The 20,104-nt window shown below is 38.0% G+C and overlaps 1 protein-coding gene across 1 annotated transcript in view; it reads right to left on the bottom strand.

Annotated features, from left to right (window-relative positions):
- cltca (clathrin, heavy chain a (Hc)) overlaps nucleotides 1–20,104 on the bottom strand; it is a 34,636-nt gene that overhangs the window by 710 nt on the left and 13,822 nt on the right. The window contains exons 6-30 of the mRNA XM_079861159.1: nucleotides 19,698–19,871; nucleotides 15,538–15,735; nucleotides 15,056–15,256; nucleotides 13,445–13,597; nucleotides 13,241–13,363; nucleotides 12,926–13,063; nucleotides 12,678–12,842; nucleotides 12,391–12,571; nucleotides 10,847–11,010; nucleotides 7,874–7,999; nucleotides 7,649–7,791; nucleotides 7,068–7,302; nucleotides 6,838–6,960; nucleotides 6,030–6,175; nucleotides 5,679–5,862; nucleotides 5,360–5,552; nucleotides 5,106–5,263; nucleotides 4,207–4,479; nucleotides 3,945–4,112; nucleotides 3,541–3,690; nucleotides 2,517–2,648; nucleotides 2,314–2,424; nucleotides 2,029–2,199; nucleotides 1,723–1,944; nucleotides 40–115 (exon numbers count right to left, since the gene is read on the bottom strand). Coding sequence (XP_079717285.1) covers nucleotides 40–115; nucleotides 1,723–1,944; nucleotides 2,029–2,199; nucleotides 2,314–2,424; nucleotides 2,517–2,648; nucleotides 3,541–3,690; nucleotides 3,945–4,112; nucleotides 4,207–4,479; nucleotides 5,106–5,263; nucleotides 5,360–5,552; nucleotides 5,679–5,862; nucleotides 6,030–6,175; nucleotides 6,838–6,960; nucleotides 7,068–7,302; nucleotides 7,649–7,791; nucleotides 7,874–7,999; nucleotides 10,847–11,010; nucleotides 12,391–12,571; nucleotides 12,678–12,842; nucleotides 12,926–13,063; nucleotides 13,241–13,363; nucleotides 13,445–13,597; nucleotides 15,056–15,256; nucleotides 15,538–15,735; nucleotides 19,698–19,871 — 4,108 coding nt within the window. The remainder of the gene's footprint in view (nucleotides 1–39; nucleotides 116–1,722; nucleotides 1,945–2,028; nucleotides 2,200–2,313; nucleotides 2,425–2,516; nucleotides 2,649–3,540; nucleotides 3,691–3,944; nucleotides 4,113–4,206; nucleotides 4,480–5,105; nucleotides 5,264–5,359; nucleotides 5,553–5,678; nucleotides 5,863–6,029; nucleotides 6,176–6,837; nucleotides 6,961–7,067; nucleotides 7,303–7,648; nucleotides 7,792–7,873; nucleotides 8,000–10,846; nucleotides 11,011–12,390; nucleotides 12,572–12,677; nucleotides 12,843–12,925; nucleotides 13,064–13,240; nucleotides 13,364–13,444; nucleotides 13,598–15,055; nucleotides 15,257–15,537; nucleotides 15,736–19,697; nucleotides 19,872–20,104) is intronic.

Genomic DNA, 20,104 nt, shown 5'->3' with positions numbered 1-20,104 from the left:
GAAATAGTTTCCATTGCATATGTGCTTTCATTGTTTTACCATAAACAATGGGTTGAGTTTCCGTCGCCTGCTCCTCCTCTTTCCTCAAAGACTCGCAGGTCTCCAGCTTGTCCACCTAAGAACATGAGAGAAATAAGTCTTCAGTCTGTGTGTGTTCATTTCTGTTGAGGACTAGGACTAACTCTTTAAATCAATAAGACCGATTAATAGTCACTCAAAAATATATCATTTACTAATATAGTTATAATTAATAATAATTATACTTGTTTAATATTTATAATATTATAAGTTACTATATGTAACTTAAATCTTTTCAAAATGACAAATGGAGATTTAAAAAACGTTAGTCAAATTTACTTATACTAATATAAAGTATTTAAATGTTAATAAATTACATTTGAAAGTGACAAATAGATAAAAACTAACAATTTAAATATAAATTAAACATTTTTAAAAGGTCCCATATTGTCAAAAGTGCAATTTCCTGGCTTTTTTCATGATAACAGAGGTCTAGGGGCTATGAAACTACCAAGTCGAGAAAACGCTGTTCAGTCGATGGATGTCAGGAAACTACATCATTGCACAGGCTTCCGAACAACATTAATATAAGAGACCAGTGGCTAATGTTCGGAAATACCACAGTAATTTAGTTCGACCTTAACCGTCTGTTCTGCACATTTCGCAAGTGACTGCTTCGTCAATCAGGCACAGTTCAATGCCGGTTTTTCAAAAATTCTAACGTTACTCAAAGATGCTGCAGTCCCTACATTGTTGGGTCCGACCTCAAATTCGCAACCAGTAAATAAACTAACACATTTTATGTTACATTATGGAGCCAGCATAATCTGAAATTATAGTTTGTAAACGGATATGCGACACTAACGTGTTGCTAAGTTGATGCTGACGTGATGTTTTTTACAGTCTATGGTTGCCACAAGCTTTGATAGAATATCTGTTGGAAACAAGACAAAATACGTTGTTTGTTTTCCTAAGTTACAGTTGGTGTCTGTTGTTTTTATTGAGTTAAAGACGGTGAGATTGAGTTCACTCGGTTAACTAACGTTTAGTGTACTTGTGAGCATCACCAAGCCACAGCAGGCTACAGCATACATGAACCTAGTTACCTGTGGTTGGCCTGGCCGTGCGTCACTCAGAAAACAACAGGCCAATCAGAAGAGAGGCTCATGAATATTAATTAGACAGGCCAAAATCGACCTGTTCTTAGCAGAGCTCCTGAAAAAAGGAGCTTTAAAAATATTTTGAGATGGTTTTTGGTACTTATACCGCCAATATATATTCTTAAAGGACATCAAAACCTAAAATAAAACTCCAGAAAGGTGTACAATATGGGACCTTCAAATAATATACTGATAATTGATGTGTTCATTTTATGCTATTCTAATAATTATACTAATATAAAGTATGTAAATGTTAATAAATCACATTCAAAGTGAAAAATAGATGTTTAAAAAGGTTTGAGTTTAAGATTAAAATCAAAATGATTCATTTTTATTTTTGATACATTGATAATTGATATCTTTAAATTATACTAATATAATTTACTGCATGTAAATGTTAATAAATCACTTTTCAAAATGACAAATAAACAGATATTTAAAATGGTTTGTGTTTAAAATGTTAGTCAAGTTTATTTACAATAATTGATCATTTTAGTTCCTCCACACATTTATACCCTATTTTAGAGCAGAAGCCCGTCCTTACCTTGCTGAGGTATTCCCTCATCACCTGGATGAAGTAAGGCATGGAAAAGTCCATGATGTTGTGCCTCCACGCCGTCTCCAGCACCACGTCAGGCCTGAGCAGGTCGTAGCAGGTAAAGAGGCAGGCGGCGAAACACTCCTTCTTATCCTCCTGAAGGAACCACTGCAGCAGCTCCTCGGCCAGCTCTGTGTCCTTCGACTCGGACGCATACTGCATGGCATCCTGGGTAGAACAACAGATCAGATCAGATCAGAAACACATTTACAAACAGCATAACTGAGAAAACAACCCTGTTGTCCACCTCACCTTGTAGAGTTTGTCTTTCTTGCACAGCTCCACGCTCTGCTTCCATCTGTTGTTGCCCTTGAAGAGGTAAGCAGCGATTCTCCTGAACTCAATCAGCTCGTGCTTCTCCAGACGCTGGGCCAGCGAGATGTTGTCGAAGTTATCGTACGCATCTATAGATGTCCTGAGCGCCTGCGGACGGGATAGTTCAACAGCAGATGAGGTGGTGGACAAGAGCTACTGCAATAAGCTACTATAACTGTTCAATGTTTTTTTCAGAAAAATGCTTTAAAGTGTTGTTTGTACCTGATAGTCTTCCTCTGAGATGAAGAGGTTGTTAAGTGCTTCATTGACAGACTTGTTGTTGTGGTTTTGTACTGATCGCAGGTAAGGCTTAACGAGAGGAAGCTGCTTAACCTGGAGGAATGAAAAACTCTCGTTTTACCGGATCTTAAATAGGGGGAAGTTGCTGAAGTTGGAAAATCTGGCCTTGTGCTCGCTTGCTTTACCTTGCTGAAGAAGTTGACGGCTCGTGAGTGATCCAGTCTTGGGGAAAGAACTATGAGCAGGTCGTTCAGTAACAAGGGCCTGAACTCCAGATAAAACTGGATTGCTTTGTAGTACAGTTCCACGTTGGCCACCTAAACAACACAAGAAACACAGTCACTGTTATTTAATTCATTTCCTGGTGTTATTATAGTATTATTTATATACTAGCATAGTATTTATTAATTGGCTTTGATTTTAACTTTACATTTTTTGCAATTTTATGTGCTTTTGTCATTTTATTAGATGTTTGTTTTTCTAATTTATTTAGCTTTAATTCATTTTTATTTTAGATGAAATCCTTTTAGTACTTCAGAAATATCATTTATTTTATTTAAATTAGCTGCCAAGGCAACATTTCTAATTTGAATGTTTAATGAATATTAAGTTTAATGAATGTTCATTCATGTTTTTTGTAAATCAATACATTCACAACTGATGTCTTCAGTTTATTTAATGTTATACTAATAATTAGAATCATTTAATAAAAATTACACTTATACACAAATATGATTTACTATATGTAAATGTAATTAAATCACTTTTCAAATTGACAAATTTTAAATAACATTTTATTTTATAGTCATATTAATTATAATTAACAATAATTATATAATTGACTACATGCAAATGTTAACAAATTAGATATTTGACTTGAATTGAAATTTGACAAGTTTACAAACTGTACAAAATAAGTATCCCATACACCCTTTTTTTAAACTCCCCAAATCTTACACCCTTTATTGATACTGGTAATTTATTCAATGCAATAGCACTAGTGTATACATTTTTTTCCCTCACAACACTATTAAAAATGTATAATTCATGTTTATATTTCTTCTTTTATTTCAGCTTTATTTCAGTTAAATACTAAATCTATAGCTATTAAAATTGTTTTAGTTTCAACATTACTGGGAAAGTCAACTGAGTTTGAACTCAAAAGAAGTTAATTGAATTTATCGATTTATGAAAGCAGTTGAACTTTACCTTGGTGATGATGTCCTTAAACTGTCCCTCTTTCCAGGCATCTGTGGGATGGCTCATCATGGTGATGATGGCGTTGTCAAACTCTTCATACTTGTCATAGAGGAAAACAAGCTCCGCCCACAGGTGAGCCTGCTCTGCGGCTCTCAGGACCTGAAAGAGAAAGATGTCAAGAAGTGAAGGAGACAGACTTTGTAACATCTGTGCATTGCAGATGATGACACCAAGATCACAAGAGAATATCAGATTACACACTGAATTAAATTATAGCTGGAGGGGGATAATGAGAGAAAAATCAATGAACTCCTGCTGTTTAACAGAACTGAGTGAGCGACTCTTAAAACAAAAAAGAGGAGTGTTACAAACCAACATCTGCAATAACAATCATCGTTAGTACTGCTGTGTACCTTGGGGATGTTGACTCTGGACCAGAAGAGTTCCAGGTGCTCCCTCATCTTCTGAGGTTTGAATTTAGAGTAGAGGATGGCCAGCTCTGTGAACATGCCCATGTGAGCGCGCTCCAACCCCAGCGCCGCCTCCAGCATGGTGATCAGCTCCTCGAAGTAGCCACGGTCCTACAGAGAGCATTTAAAAACAATATCATTAAATTTGATCAGCTATGTTAGTTGCAGAATTTTCTTTTTCTTTTTTTGTAGGATCAAAACTTGCCTGGTAATAGTTGATGAGCTCTTCTAGCTCATCGGCATGGACCACGATGTGAAGGCCACACATCTGAGCCAATCTGAACTCCTTCCCATCCACACAAGCAAAGCACACCTCCTTCCAAGTGCGAGTGCTGTTAGCCTTACGGGCACCGTCCACGGCGGCCTGATACTCGCCCAAGTGGACTAGAGTAGAAGCCAAGCGGCCGAAATTGGAGACATTATTGTACAAGAGTTTGGCCGCCTCGTACATCTTCTCGTCATAGCAGCGATCTCCAACCTGTGAGTGATAATAAAACAAATGAACTTCAAATGTGATGCTTTGTTTGTCTTAGCTAAAAAATATAGACAAGCTCTGTCAATTATCTCTCTTAATAACCAGTGTTGTTATCGTTAACTAAAATAAAAATTTAGAAAAACTGTTGAAAAAACCAGCTACCCTGGCAACTAACAAGTTAAAGTTGACTAAAATGACTAAATCTGAACTAAAAATAAATTAAAGCAAAATAGAAATATTAAAAAAAAAGAAAAAAGAAAACAAAACTGTATACTAAAATGAAAATTGAAAATATACAAATAAAAGCTAATTCAAATTATTAATAAATACTATAACAGTATAGAAATATGGTAACACTTTATTTTAGTGTCCCTGTAATCATTAATAATTTACTGTTATTACTATAGTAAGTACATGTAAGATGTGTAACAAGCACCAACCATAAACCTAACCCTTATTATATAGTAAGTAAATGTTGTTAATTAATATTCCACAGTGCTTATTTGTGTAATTACACTGTAACAAGGGCACCTTAAAATAAAGTGTAACCAATAATACTAATATATGTAATAACACTGTTATTACACATTAAATTAACAAGCAATTCATAAAAAGCAATTGTGCATTACCTGCTGGATGTGTGCATTATTGGGTCCATTTATAAACTCCTCCAGTTCAGCAAGACGGTTGGTTTTGGCCAGTGCGAAGATCAGCTCTGTCTCCACGTATGACTCTCTGGCCTTCTTTCTGGCCATCTGCAAAAACTTCACCAGGTCCTCCCAGTTACCTTAGCCAGGAAAAATAGATGTGAATATAGAATCAAAGGAAAAAGTCCATAAGTAAAATGATTTATTATCTAGGACTAGAACTGAAGAGGCCATACCACTCTGGTCAGCAGCCTGAACAACCTCCATGTAAGCCGAGGGGTCATCAGCCTTGATGTAGGAGTCAATGGACTCTTTGACGAGACCCTTTTGCAGCTGCGCCTTAGCCAGCTGACTCCACACCGCAGGTTCATTACAGCGCTCTGCAAACTCGTACGCCCGGTCCAGATTACTGATGTGCTCAATCAGAACCTGAGGAGGACAGGAAACATCAGCTCTTTACTTATCTGCCATTCAATAAAACACATTAGCAAGCCTACTTGAAAGTGAAGGACGAGAGCTGCTGAGAGATTTACTGATTATGGCTCGACCATATACCTGCACTGCAGAGGTGTTGACGTCAAACTTCTTAAAGATAGCAAAGGCCTCCTCAAACAGCTCGCTGCTGATGGCAATGTTAGCAATGTCTGGGGCGTCATAATTGTCCAGGCGGTTGATGTATTCCATGACGCGGGTGCGGTCCGCCTTGATGGCTGTTAGGATGAGCAGGTTCTGCAGGTTTCTAGGAAAGAAATGAGGATTATTTAAATGAGATAAGGATTTAATATTCATTTGCATTAAAATGTTGCGCAAGACTGTTTGGGCAAGGAATTTAATGTCTGTAAAAGACAGAAAATGCACAAAAAAGCCCAGCTGTTTATGTGTTGGAATATTTTTGGGCTTATGCACCTGTGTTCACTGAAGACCGAGTTGTCCAGGACGATCTTTTCCAGCAGCTCAATGAGTTCATTGGGCAGGTCAGCAGTCATGAAGGCCTTCACTGTGACCGACACTTCCTCTGGGTCCTGAGTCTCTGACAGGGCTGTCTGCACCACCTAAAGACACAAATAACAACTTGAACACCAGCACTTTCCAAAACCATACAAGAAGGTCAAAAGAGAATCATAAAACACATCTAAAACATTATCTACACTTAGTTTGTGGTCGGTAATGTATGTTTTAAATGTTTTTGAAAGTCTTATGTTCACCAAGGTTGCATTTATTTGATCAACAATACAGTAAAAAACGATCTAAAATAACTTTTGTATTTGAATACATTTTAAAATGTAATTTATTCCTGTGATGGCTAAGCTGAATCTTCATCATCATTACGCCAGTCTTCAGTGTCTAATGATCCTTTCAGAAATAATGTTGAAAACAGTTGTGCTGCTTAATTAAAAAAATATATTTTACTACGCTTCCCAAAGTAAAGACAGAAGGTAGCATAATTATATTTAGGAATCCCAGAATGCATTGGAACAAACTAATTGGGGGGAAAAAAAACTCATCCCAGATGGTGGAGTTGAATGGTGATTATTTATACAATGCATTCAATACAGCAAAGTTTTGATAACATTAATTTGATCTATTTAAAATAGACTATTTCACCCAATATTAAAGTGAAATTAATAAAACATAACAATCATGCACTTACAGTTCCTGTATGAGCCATGTTTATGTATTGTGAGAGATGAGTGCGACACATAAATATGTGTACCTGGTCAATAAGAGGCCTCCTAAAGGGGTTGGTCTCCAGAAGCACACTGGCCCAGAGCTCCGGGTCTCTGCGGCGCACCAAGTACCGGGACAAACTCTTGAACAGCGAGTTCTCATTGCAGACCTGTGTAGAAAAATATAAAGACACATAGTTTATATTTCATGTTGTTTGGTTGAACGGAACTTGGAATAAACAGGCTCAAAACTTATTTATGGTTGAGCATTACTAACGCTTATGAGCTCCTGGTCGCACTGTCCTCTTTCATAGGCCACACAGGCCAAGTGAGGGTCTCTTTTCTCGCAGTATTTCCCCACCACACGGCTGTCGTAGTACGGGTTCTCTCGCAGGAAGCGTTCTGGGTTGTTGTTGCTGTCAATATAGATCTTGGCCAGGGCATTGTGGGTAGCTGGCTCCTCACAACCCTCGTGGATACGAGACTCCAGCCATGGCAACAGCAGCTTCAGTCTGCAAAAGAAACTCATTTAAAGCTATCATATCATTTTTTTTCTCCCCCAGACATCCACTTCCAGTGTTTAAGTCATTTTTCCTCCTCACAAAATGATTACAAACTCCATATTGCAAACGTAAGCGCCATTGTTAAACAATCAGAACAGCTACTGCTGTTTGTTTTCTGTGTTTACTTGTGCAATCAAAATTTCATCTGGAAACTCTCATGCTGTACACAAACAAATGATTAAACATCACCAAAAATAAACAGAAGCATCCTGGAATAGATCTGAATCCAAGATAGCTTAGCATCATGCTTTCAATTGCTTTGTTTTGACAACTTTACGTTCGATATTGTTCATACCGGTTTCTCTTCTCAACCTCTGCCACCAGCTCATCGGTGGAAAATTGGCCCCGCACAACCAGGATCAGGTTCTTGATGACGTCCTCAGAGCAGTCAACATCGAGGAGCCCTCCAATCACCACAGGCAGACGGCTTGGGTTCACCTACATGTACAAATTATCATTTGATTTTTGTTCATTGTGTGACTACAAAGGCTTTGTGACTGTGTAACTAAAGGTTCCTCACCTTCTGCACGTAGATTTCGATGTACTTCTGCAGGCTGTTTCGGTACAGGTAGAGTACGAGGTCATGGACAAAGTCGAAACGATCGCACACAATGATGAGAGGCAGCTGGTCAGTGAGTTTAGCTTCCTGTCAGTCAAACACGATGGGGAAACGATAAGATAACATCAGATGTCATACAGACAAAAGGCATGTGTTCAGTAATACAGTCAAATCTGTAAATAACTCTAGGCGGTTTTTAAAGTTTCAGAGTGACTTTTTAATCAATAGAACGAAATTTAATGCAAAACATTCTATTAATTATTCAGTATAAAGGGGCGGTCACACTGCACTTTTCGTTCCATTGACTTCCATTCAAACGCATGTAAACGATATTTTTTCAGTGAAGTCGAGTAGATTAGGTTTTTCTTTTTACATTTTGAGTGTATTACTATTCGTTATATGTTGAATTCGTGTTTAAGAAAAAGACGCTGCAGAGCATGACGTCATAAGAAATCTCGCATGCTCAAAGTCTAGTGTGAAAGACTCTGAAAATGTATGGATGACAAAGCTTATGAAACAGATTTGACTGTATTTGTTAAAAATAAATACTAAAATTACTGAAAATGATTAGTTCTACAAAAACCTACCAAGTAATTAATAAATAAAAAAAACCTACAGAGTAACGAATTATTAAAAAATATATATATTAAAGCAATAAAAAAAAATAGTTTTGTAAAAACCTACCAATTGATTCATAATTTAAAATGTTATATATTTAATAAAAACATAGCTCTATAAAAACCAACGAAATAATTTACAATTTAAAGATATAAGAAAATGAAATGTTTAAGCAATAAAAACATTTAGAGGGCAAGACAAGATTAGAGGGCAATCGAGTAGTCCAAAAATATGTTTTTTGGAAGAATTAAGTGGTTAGTGGTAAAAAAAGGAAGGTCTATAGCTGAACACAAGGCTTGAATCATCTCAGGTTTTGATGTGGCAGCTTTGCTCCCCCTGCTGGTTATAACATGTAACAATTCTTCTGCCACACAAGAGTGCAGTTTACAACACATACAGGATTAATGAACTGGGATTGTACAATTCACTCCACAGAAACACCACAGACTGACCTCCACAACCTTCAAAACATGAAGCTACAAACATTTACAGAGGCTGAACGTTTGCAGTGAAGCCTTAAACGAGACTATTTTAAACTTAAGCAAGTCTCAAAATCATTCCACAAAAACGTGGCTGTCCGGACCCACCCTCTGAAGCTGGCATGGCAGAGTCCAACTGTGAGGTCAACTTTATATGGTCTGACTCTGGTGGAATAGATTCTGAAAAAGACCCAAGGCTTCCATTTCTGCAGAACACGGTCACCACCACAAATCAACCACAGCCAAACACACATCAACACACTACCACAAAACCACAAGCTCGATCTCAGCCCGGTCACTCGCTACGATCATCAGGGGAGGGGGTCAAGTTCAGGCCGAGAGAGGGTTGTTCCCAGCAGTCAATGCTTTACGAAACCTCCCTGTATGTGCATCGCACACACCAATCCCAGTATTAATCCTTCAACTGACCATCGGGAGAAAAGAAGGGATGACAAAAGAAAAGAGAAGGGGAATAAAAGTAAAAGGAGTCTTAGGATGACTTTACCTTATACAAGTCCTGACCATCCAAAAAGTACAGGGTAAAGCACAGGAGATAACAACAGCCACCATGAGGATTAAATAGTGAGATCATCTCCCTAAAACTAGAAAACTACAGGAACATGGCTGCCTGATCTAAATGGGGATTCTTTTTTAAAGAAAAGAGAATATCTGTATTGGATCCCCCCCATTAAAACAATGTACTAAATCCAAAATAAATTAAGTTTTTTCAACAGCATTTGTGGCATAATGTTGATTACCACTGAATCATTTCAACTCATCCTTATAATTAATTTGAAAATTTTCAATATTTTTCATTATTTATTTTACTTCTTTATTTTATTTTCACAGTAATAGTAAAATGCTTCCAATGGAAGTAAATCAGGTCAGCATTCTGAAGGGTTTAGAAGCACAAATATTGTATTTTTGTTGAAGCACTTCACTGAATTATTCACTATACTGAATTATTACTAATCTTGTCTGTACAATATAATTAAATTAGTATAAAAATATTATAACCGGGATGATTTACCATTATGGTATCAGTTTACAATAAGGTTTAATTTGTTAACATAAGTTAATGAATTATTTAAACTAATTATAAGCAATTTTTTTTTTTACAGCATTTATTAGTTGTTCATTGTTTGTTCATGTTAGTTCACGGTTCATTATCTAATGTTAACAGATACAATTTTGATTTTAAAAATGTACTAGTAAATGTAGAAATTAAGATTAATAAATGCTTTAGAAGTATTTTTCATTGTTAGTTCATGTTAACTAATGTAGTTTTCTAATTTTAACAAAAAAGTGTTATCGAAATTATTGTATGTGCTAATCAACATTCCACAAATGCTATTGAAAGAGCTTAATTTTTAATCATTAAGGTTTAAATCTTGTGGCTTGATTTTAAAATTATGTATATCTAATATTTACTTTAATACTATTTGCATTATAGCCTCTTACTGTAACCACAATTTTTTTAATTCTGTGGTAATTGACTTTATGCCACAAATGCGGTTAATAGAAGTAATAGAACTAGCATTAAACCCACAACATTCCTTTACCATAAAATGCCAGATCAAACACACTTTTCTTCTTAAAAAAAGAACAAACAAACAAACAAAAAAAGTTCATTTTGTCCACTTGCATCTGAAATTGCAAATGGCTTGCACGTAAATGATAAAAGACAGATCAGTAGAAGAGAACAAAACAGGAAATGTAATGAGGGGCAAAGATGGAAAGAGTTTTAACAGGGGAGAAACTAGAGAATATAATGTGCTTTTTGCGGTCGGCAATGGATCGTTTCAGACGGGTTTTACTGACAGAGTCTTGGCAGTACCTTGAGAAAGTTCTTGACTCGTTCAGGGTCGTAGCAGTTGCTTTCCCGACAGATCCGCTCCACCTCTTTGATTTGGCCCGTCTTGCATGCGGCCTGGATGTATTTGAAATGCACCTCTGGGTCCTGGCTGAAGTTCACAATTGAGCCGAGGAAGTAGAACAGACCTGCATCCAGCACAGAACAATAAATGACGCTTGCCTTTTACTGGACAGGCTTCTGGTTGCGGTTTGATCTACACATTTTGTATGTGCAGATTTTGTGTGATATTTTTATGGTGCTTTTTTGTCCTTTTAAATTATTTTATGTTCCACAGAGGAAAGTCAAACGGGTTTGGAACGACATGAGGGCGAGTAAATGATGACAGGGTGCGCAAACCCTTTAAATTACTGATCAGACCGCTACATTTGCATGAGCATTGCATTTCCATTAAAATCTAGCTTCTTGTCAAAAGCACTCTTACTCTTGCTGTCATGTGAAAAGCCTGAGGGATTGTGGGTGGCCGCAGGCCCTGTGCTGCTGCCTGCTGATTGCCAAACCTTTTGTCCTACTTAGCCCAGAAAGGAAGGCTACATGCTGCTCCACACACAGAACAGAGCCATTACACGGCCAAGATACCAGTCAAATTGTGTCTGCACTATGAAAGCCAACCAGCAGAGTGACCACGAGTGTTTAGATACAAGTTCAAAGACATTTAAGAGTGATTTTCTGGCAGTGTCTGCCAACAGAAGTGTTAGGCCAGCCAGATGTATCAAATGAAACTACATGGGCAATGTAAACTCTAGGTGGGATACATATTTGCAGGAAAAATGTTGGGTTTATCCAACACTTCTTTTTCGGTCTTGTTGCTTTTGAATGAACTTTATGAACCTTACAGTTGTTTCTGATTATTGAATAAGGATTATTTTTTAGATTTGTGCAATCAAAATATTAAACGAATTGACTCAAAAGGTCTTGTTCTTGCTTTCAAAATTAGCCTCAAAATGCATTTTTAACATTTGTTTTTAGCTTGACATGCTGCCCTATCACAACACCTGTCGTGGTAACAGTAGCGAATGGGCAAATAATGTACATTGCTATAGTAGCAGTGCTTTAAAGTCACGAAGGAGGATTTGCGAGTCTTTTCTTCCCTATTGTGACATATCTAAGTGACAGAAGGTATTTTGTTACTTTTATGGATGGATGGATGCGCTTTTTGGAGCTTCGAAAACTACAGATGCACTATTCAATGCCATTACAAAGTTGGGAAGAGCCAGGATATTAATAGAACTCAGATTGTGTTCAGCTGAAAGAAGAAAGTCATATACATCGAGGATGGCTTGAGGGTGAGTAAATTATGAGATAATTTCTGGGAGAACTATTCCTTCAAGTACAACAGATAAAAATATAAAAAAAAGAAATCTAGAATAATTTCATAAACTCCAATTATATTGATCTTGTATGACATGTCCAGGTTTTCCATGACTATTAAAGCGCTCGTGTCGAAGTGGTTGAACTTCCCTGTTACACCAGATAATAAAACAGAAGGAATGAAAGGATGTTCTTACCCTCAAAACTCTTGAAAGACTCGAAAAGCTCCGTGAGGGACTGGGTAGACAGCTGCTCGTGATACTTGGAAGCCACCTGGACACAGATCTGCAGGTTCTGCCTGATGTTAGCAGATAGCATGGCTCTCAGACACTCCACGGAGTCCTCCACTGACAGAGAGCCAAAGTAGTTCACCAGCCACTGCAGACATTAACAGAGCAAAATGAAGAGAGACAGATTAAAAAAACGGTCATACTTTAATTCGGCATGAATGAAAAGATAAGAGAAGTCAACACTTGTTGGGTACCTCCGGGTTGAGCAGGTGCGTGTGTACGACAGCTCGTTTGATGTCGTACAGGTCAGTGTAGTGCTCCAAAGCTCTCTGCAGAAGTCCCGCCTTCTCACACAGCTGGGCAATATGGGCACGATCGTAGTTCGTGAACATCTGGTTTCCTAGAATGGCATCCGCAACCTGCGAGAAACCATTTTGCTTGAAAAGAGTCCGACAATAAGTGTGTCAAGATGCTTTTCAGTATGTTTTTCTGCATTGTGTACCTGTGGTGCATGCATCAGGTTCATCTCCAGCAGACGGGTCTGCAGTGGTCCTTCTGCTGGGCGGTTGTTTTTCAGAGCATCCAAAAGGAAGGACGTGCACTGCTGGACCAGGTTGTACTCCATAAACACATCAACGATCTGGGAGAAAAACGCAGTTTGTCAGTGAACGTCAGTTCATTAAATTGAGTCATAAAAAACAGAGGGGGGGGGGGGGGGGTCACAGTTTCTCTCTAAATCATTTCAAATACTCCTTTCGTTCCTTTCTTCTCAACCTCCCAACTTCACTTTCATCTCCTATCCTCCTTCGTTCCTGACCTGTGTGATGTCAGCCAGCGGTTCCTCATCCTGAACAAGCATCTGAGCAAACTGCAGACCCTGATCCGGACTGATCCGCATCACATTCCTCAGCAGGAAGATCCAGTCTGGAGTGTAGCCCACCTGTAACCACCAAATGAGTATGTTTTCAAACCAGTTTGATTTGAGCCCAAATTTAGCTTGAAATCTGATCGGTCATCATACCTTTTTGGCGTACAGGACGATCTTGGGGAACTGGCCGGTTTCTGCGAAACACTGAATGACTTTGTTAGGTACGTTGGCCCTCAGATAGACGCTGAGAGCAAGAGTGGGGTCCACAGACTTTACCAGGTCACCCAACTCCTCTGAGCATTCAAGCTGAAGAGAACAACACAATTTCACAATAAAGGTTAAAAACACATTAAAAGCACAATTTTAGAGTGCAGTGTTCAAATCACATCCATTTGATTCTTAAGAACCGATTATTTTTTATGAATAACACAAAACTCATTATTTAGCATGTTCAACTCACTTAGTCATTCATTCAAAATCATTCAAAAATCGTTTCTAAAACAACGGACTTCCTTACTGAACCGTACTGAGTCTGAATGAAATTAACCTATGATGTACATTTTATGTTTTTAACACTTACATCAGTCTATTTAATGATTGCTAGTTTATATGACAATGTGAATGTGAGAAATATGCATAAATTAATAAAGGTGCTCTATATAATAAAAATTAAATATTGGTTATAGTTTAGCATACACTACTGTTTAAGAATTTGGGGCTGGTAAGATTTTAATGTTCAAAAATACAGTAAAAAACATATGTACTGTATATTACTGTATTAATATATTTTAAAATGTAATTTATTCCTGTGATGCAAAGCTGAATTTTCAGCATCATTACTCCAGTCTTCAGTGTCTAATATGCTGATTTGCAGCTCCAGCAACATTTTTTATTATTATCAGTGTTGAAAATAGTTGTGTTGCTTAATATCTTTGTGAAAACTGTGATAGAGTTACAGAAAACTGTGATACAGTTTTTGTATCACTTGATCAATGGGCAGTTCAAAAGCATTTCAAATATAAATCATTTGTAACATTATAAAGTCTTTTAATGTCACTTCAGGTCAATTTAATCTGGTCTTGTATTAATGTATTAACTTCCTTTAAAAAAGAAAAATTCTAACTGACCCCAAATTTTTAAACCGTGGTGTATAAGGTTTAATTGTAAGGTTGCACTGAATGCAAGGAAATCTATATTTGGTATAGTGTTCTTTGTGTGCATTTATTCCATTCAAATGTATTTCAGGAATGAGCAAAGGATCATGGTCCTCAACTCTCCAAATAAATCATGGTCGTGGAACAACAAATCACGTCAGTACAATCAATAAACCGAGAGATGTTACTTGTTGAGACTATGAGAAAGAACATTTTTAGTTATTTTGAGTGTGGATTGTAAAAAACAAGCTGGAAAAAAATCCCAAGACTTTCCTCTTCTGTGCTTCAGAAGGAAAGAACCCAAACACCCCTCGCCCCACATAACAAACACATGACATCACATCTAAAGCAAACATCTTAGATAACAGACAAACACACACACATTCACACACAAACAGTCATTCTCACAATCAACACAAGTCTGTTTTCACACAGACCCTTTCTTTGTCACAAAAATATGGATGCATTCTTTCTGTTTGTGAAAAAAAAAACACATGTGAAGAGCACACTCTGTTCCCTGCGCCTCTCACACAAACATGCGTACAGAGGAAGTGGCTCTTGTGGGTGTGTGTGGAGATAACCCATCTCCCCTGCGACCTCCTCCACATACCTTGTCCTCCTTCAGCCATTTCTCCAGCAGTTGTTTGCGGCCCTGCTGAAGGACAGGTCTGCACAGCTCCAGAGACTCAAACTTGTTGAGTTGGCCCTGGTCCAGAAGGATTCCGAAATACTGCAGCAGCGGGGACGTCTGGCCAGGCTGGGCCGGGACGCTCTGGAACCGACGGATGGTGTCAGGGGTGCGCAGGATACCCTGAGATAAAGAAGATGAAGAGAAGTGGGTCAGCAAGCAAATATGACAAATGCATGCATAAACTAGAGCCCAACCATTACAATTGTGGAATCAAGTGAATATTATTTAATATATTTAAATAATTATTACATAGTTGTTATATAACTATAATAATAATAATAATAATAATAAAAAACAACAACAAAATATATATTTAATAATAAATACATAAATACAAATTCGTTGTTATTTAATTTATAATATCAAGCTATAATTATTAAATAATATTCAGCTCTCCTCACCTTTGGAGCGTTAGCGGCCACTTTAGCTGCCTCTGAGTAGCTCCCTGCGGCAAAAAGGTTGTTAAACTTGCGGCCGAACAGCTCTTCTGCTCCCGCCAGATTATTCCGGACCGCCATCCGTAAAGCCAGGTCTGGATTCTGCAGCACATTGGTGATGTACTGGATGATGTTCTCCTCCTCAACACACACTGACAACACCTAAGAAAACACACATATACACACAATAAAGTAACAGTTTGTGATTTATATTCGCAATTGGTTATTTTCATTCACACTGATGTACAGTAAGGTGAGACATTTTATCTTTCAGACCACATTTCTGGTACATAAGCCCCTTTCACACAGAGATTCCGGAAAATACACGGATAATGTGTCCCGGGATCGTTTGATTTTGGTTCATTCACACTGCCAGTGATTTTCTGGAATCTGTGAGTGCGTTCACACACATCCTGTAAAGATCCCGTAAAGACACGTGACGTCAGGATGGCGAACGATCTCAGCTTCAGCGTGGATAGTAAGGAGCTTCCTCGTCTCCGGTTCATTCCAGTTTGCACACATTTTTATTTCTTTGTTGATGAAGAAAAATTTTTCACTTTCTTCTAAGAGCAACAGAGTTTACGGCATTGGTCCTGGCTTTTGTTCACAAAGAGCGCGTTCCGGGACTGATCCCGGCAATGTTACTAGGTCCCCATCCCGGCATCGATCCCGGGACATGTTTGCGTTCACACAGAAGGCACTCTAGCAATTTTACAGCAATTTCCCAGGATCAACGCGCCGTGTGAAAGGGGCTATAGAGAATCAGACCAGGAAAAGGCAGGAGAATGAACAACTAACACTGAGAAATGTTCTTATTTCTCATTCATTTTATTGTTGTTATTAGTTTTATTATTATTACTATTATTATACTGTAATTTATCTGTTTGTTAATAAAAGATCATTTAATAATTTGTTAAATTAATAATTTGTATTTGATGTTATTTATCTTTTTTTTATGCCAAAAGGCTAAAATCAATTTTTAATTTCTTAATAATGATAATAATAATAATAATAATAATAATAATAATAATAATAAAATATAAAATTTTCTCTGTTTTAAATGTCTTTATTTGTTAAATTTGCTCAACAGAGCTTATAATTCAGCACCAGGAAGGAAGTACAAACAGGAAGTTCAGGGACATTCCCAGTGCCCAAACCTCATATAACTCTAAGCATTTAATTAACAACTCTTATATTGTGAGACTTTGAATTACACAAGGTTTCTATAACTAGCTGATTTTTGACAGTTATCACACTCACAGCAATACCGCAAATTTGAAAATGTTAATGGTCACCTGCATAAAAGCAGAAGGAAAAGCCATCACACAGAGCACAACTGATCTGTTGTATAATATCCCCTTTCAATGCCCCTTAATGAGAAAACATAACACCTCGTATCAGCTGACCTCCTCACACTGAAGCTAAGGTGCATACTAATGCTCGTCTCGAGTATGTAACATGATCAGACGCAGGAGTGCAGTGAGATGAGGAGGGAGTCCTCTTTCAACCAAGTCACTGCTTTGATCAAGCATCTTATCTTTATTTCTAATAAAACGTGCTACTAATAAAACATCTAAAAATGACTGACCAGCCAGAAGGTCGTTTGAGAGACGCTTATAAAGTTTGGTATTATTACTGAAGATATTTGGCCACGAGACAAGTTGAAGTTGCCAGTTAAAACACGATGTTCAGCAATATTTCTCAGGAAGTACAGTACGTATTAAAGCCTGGAAGGACAATTTTTTCAGCTACTGTACTAGGTTGAAACAGTGACGCACACAATCAAAGTAAAACAGATTTATGATGTTTAATGCATACTTAACTTGTATGAACACTGATTAAACTAGACAAATGAGAGCAAGTTATTTAATTTATTGGACTATTTAATTTCTTGCAACCAAAAAGGTGCAGTGTAAGAGTGCACTGTATCTCTGCTGCATGTCGCGAGTGTTTGTAAGCTACTGTGTGTTCTAGATCGGCATCAGCAGGTCAAAGTCACAGCCGTTATTCTGCATGGATGCACATGACTCTCCGTTAAACCCGCACGGCCTACCCCCAACAATATGGGTCAGCTCACCCAGAGATGGAGGGAGGCAGAGTCACTAAGGAGAGGAGTAAAAATAGAGCAGCTCATTGTGTCTATCAGCTTTCCTCCACAAAGAGGCAGTGAGAGAGAAAGAAAAGGAGAGGGCAAGTGAATGAGAGATTACATTTGCGTGTGTGTGTGATAGACAGGGGCTGCAGTGGCCAACAGGGAAGAAACGCTGCATTGACGTCAATAAAAGCCCAAGGCCTGAGGAGATGATGATAGTAATAATGAGTCATTCCTGATGAGGACCACAAATTCAAACATCTGCGCAGAGCACATCCCAGTATCTCTGTTCTCAAATGGACAAGATATCAATTCCGGTTTGCTTAAATGTATACAATGCCACAGCCATTTTGAATAATTTAATATATTTTTGCATTGTATAATAACCATTCATTTTCAAATGAGAAATATATATATATTTAAACAGTTCGACAAATCTCACAATAATAATAGAAATATTTTGTGTGTCCATTGCACATTTTTTATATCACATAACAAAATTCTACTTTCCAGGCCATAGGAGCTGTCTAGGGGCTGAAGTACTAACAGACCAGACATTTGACTTATTGAGAGTCATGTTACAATAGTCCAATTCAGTATTACAGTGTAGTAGGCTTGATCGAGGGAAAATGAGAGGGCAAAGCGTGATGTCACAGAAGCTGATGATGCATTCTCCCCACGCACGCAGTGATTGGTGCTCAGGTTCCGCCTCTGTTAACGTGAAAGGATTTAGGATGCCAGTCAATGCCTCCCACGGCAAGATCACATGATAACTGCCACTTTTTTCTCTCTCTCTCTCTCAGCCTGTCTCCCTCTTGCATTCTCTGCAGCTATTTTCAGTGAAGGCTCTCTCTCAAGGTCACTCTGCTCACGAGTGCAGACGCAGCTGGTTAGAACCTGACTTTTCATCACCCACCAGTGCTGAGTGGTGCAGAGCACAGGAAGATGGAGAATGCCAGTATGAGAAGGGGAAACAGGAGCAGGAAGAGAGATCTGCATACCTTTTCCTTTACCTAAACTTCAATAAATCATACTCAGACAATTATTCCAGTGTGAAATTTACTCGATAACGAATCCATCCATTATGTACTAGATCTTACTACCACATGTTAAATAATAGATAAACTAATTGTAACCCAACTACGTAATGCTCTACAAAATAACAACTGTAAGCCAAAACACACATAACCCTTCAGTCTATTAGTCGAACAATGCATTAACGCTACGCCGTTCACCTTTGTTATGTTGTGCATGGCATTGTTGGTCGACCCAGGTGGAGGTTCTGTATAATTGAGAAAGGTAACAGTGCTCTTCAGGTTCAGCGTGACATGGATCGGATAGGCTTTCTGTCACCTGCTGCATAATTTAAGACTTTCTCCGGCAAGGCTGGAAAATTATTTACCCGCTTGCGGGATCCATTAACAAGCTCATAAAGGAGCATTGTGAACAAGGAGAGCCTTTGGAAAGGAGTGTTGACTCACCAGAGATACTGTGAGCACCCAAGTATTTATATTATAAATCTAACGTCCTGGGATTCAGCATGCTGAACCGGGGAGAAATGTATCCTTTTGACCTCATTTATGACATCACAATGCTTTTATGAACTATGGTGTCTTCTATATATAAGTTAAGTGAAAATTTCAGTGATGGAAAACAATGACAAAAGCTTCAAGCTAGGAAAGATTGAGGGAAATGTGTAGAGGGAGGATGGGTGGTTTCCGTGTCTCAGTAAGACGGGGTATTAAATGTTCTGCCTCTGGGGTAATCAGCTGAGTTGTGTCCTCAGATTCCGTCTGACAGAGCGGAGATCCGACCAAACGCACACATAGAGCTCCACAGTGCAGGATCAAAGTGACACAGCTGCTAGAAATTTGAAATACCGACACTAATTACAGCTAGAGCGTGTCATTTTTTCAATGTTAATATCCTTCCTCCTAACCCAGCTTAACATGCAGAGACAACTGTAAGTAAGCCATTTGAAGGTCGAATTTCCCTGAAAACTGTAAACATTGTGGCCCTTTTCAACACATACCTGTCCTTTCCTGTTGACACCAATGATTCCAGCTGTGGCTTCGTGGGGTGCCGTCACAAAAATGGTCTCTCCGCTGATTCGGTTCATATAGATGCAGGTGCCCGTTTCCAGGTCGTACAGATGAATGTAACCATATTTAGTGATGAGAAATACGACGTCCTGTTTGGAACTGATCTGTGTGATGAGAAATGTTGCATTGCATTGAATTTACATTAGCATTCAAAACTTTAGGGTTGAATTTTTTGAGAAAAGATTTATTTTATGATCACCATATGTCTGCATGTATTTGATCAAAAACACTCTAAAAAGTAATATTTTGAAATATTACTACAATTGAAAATGACTTTTCTATTTGATTATATTTTTCAATTTTCAGGAAGGAAGGAAATAATGTCTCATTTAACTGG

Source organism: Squalius cephalus, assembly GCF_949319135.1.
Source record: "Squalius cephalus genome assembly, chromosome: 24".
NCBI lineage: Eukaryota > Metazoa > Chordata > Actinopteri > Cypriniformes > Leuciscidae > Squalius > Squalius cephalus.
Note: the sequence above shows the minus strand (reverse complement) of the source record. Positions and strands in the feature narration are given on the sequence as shown.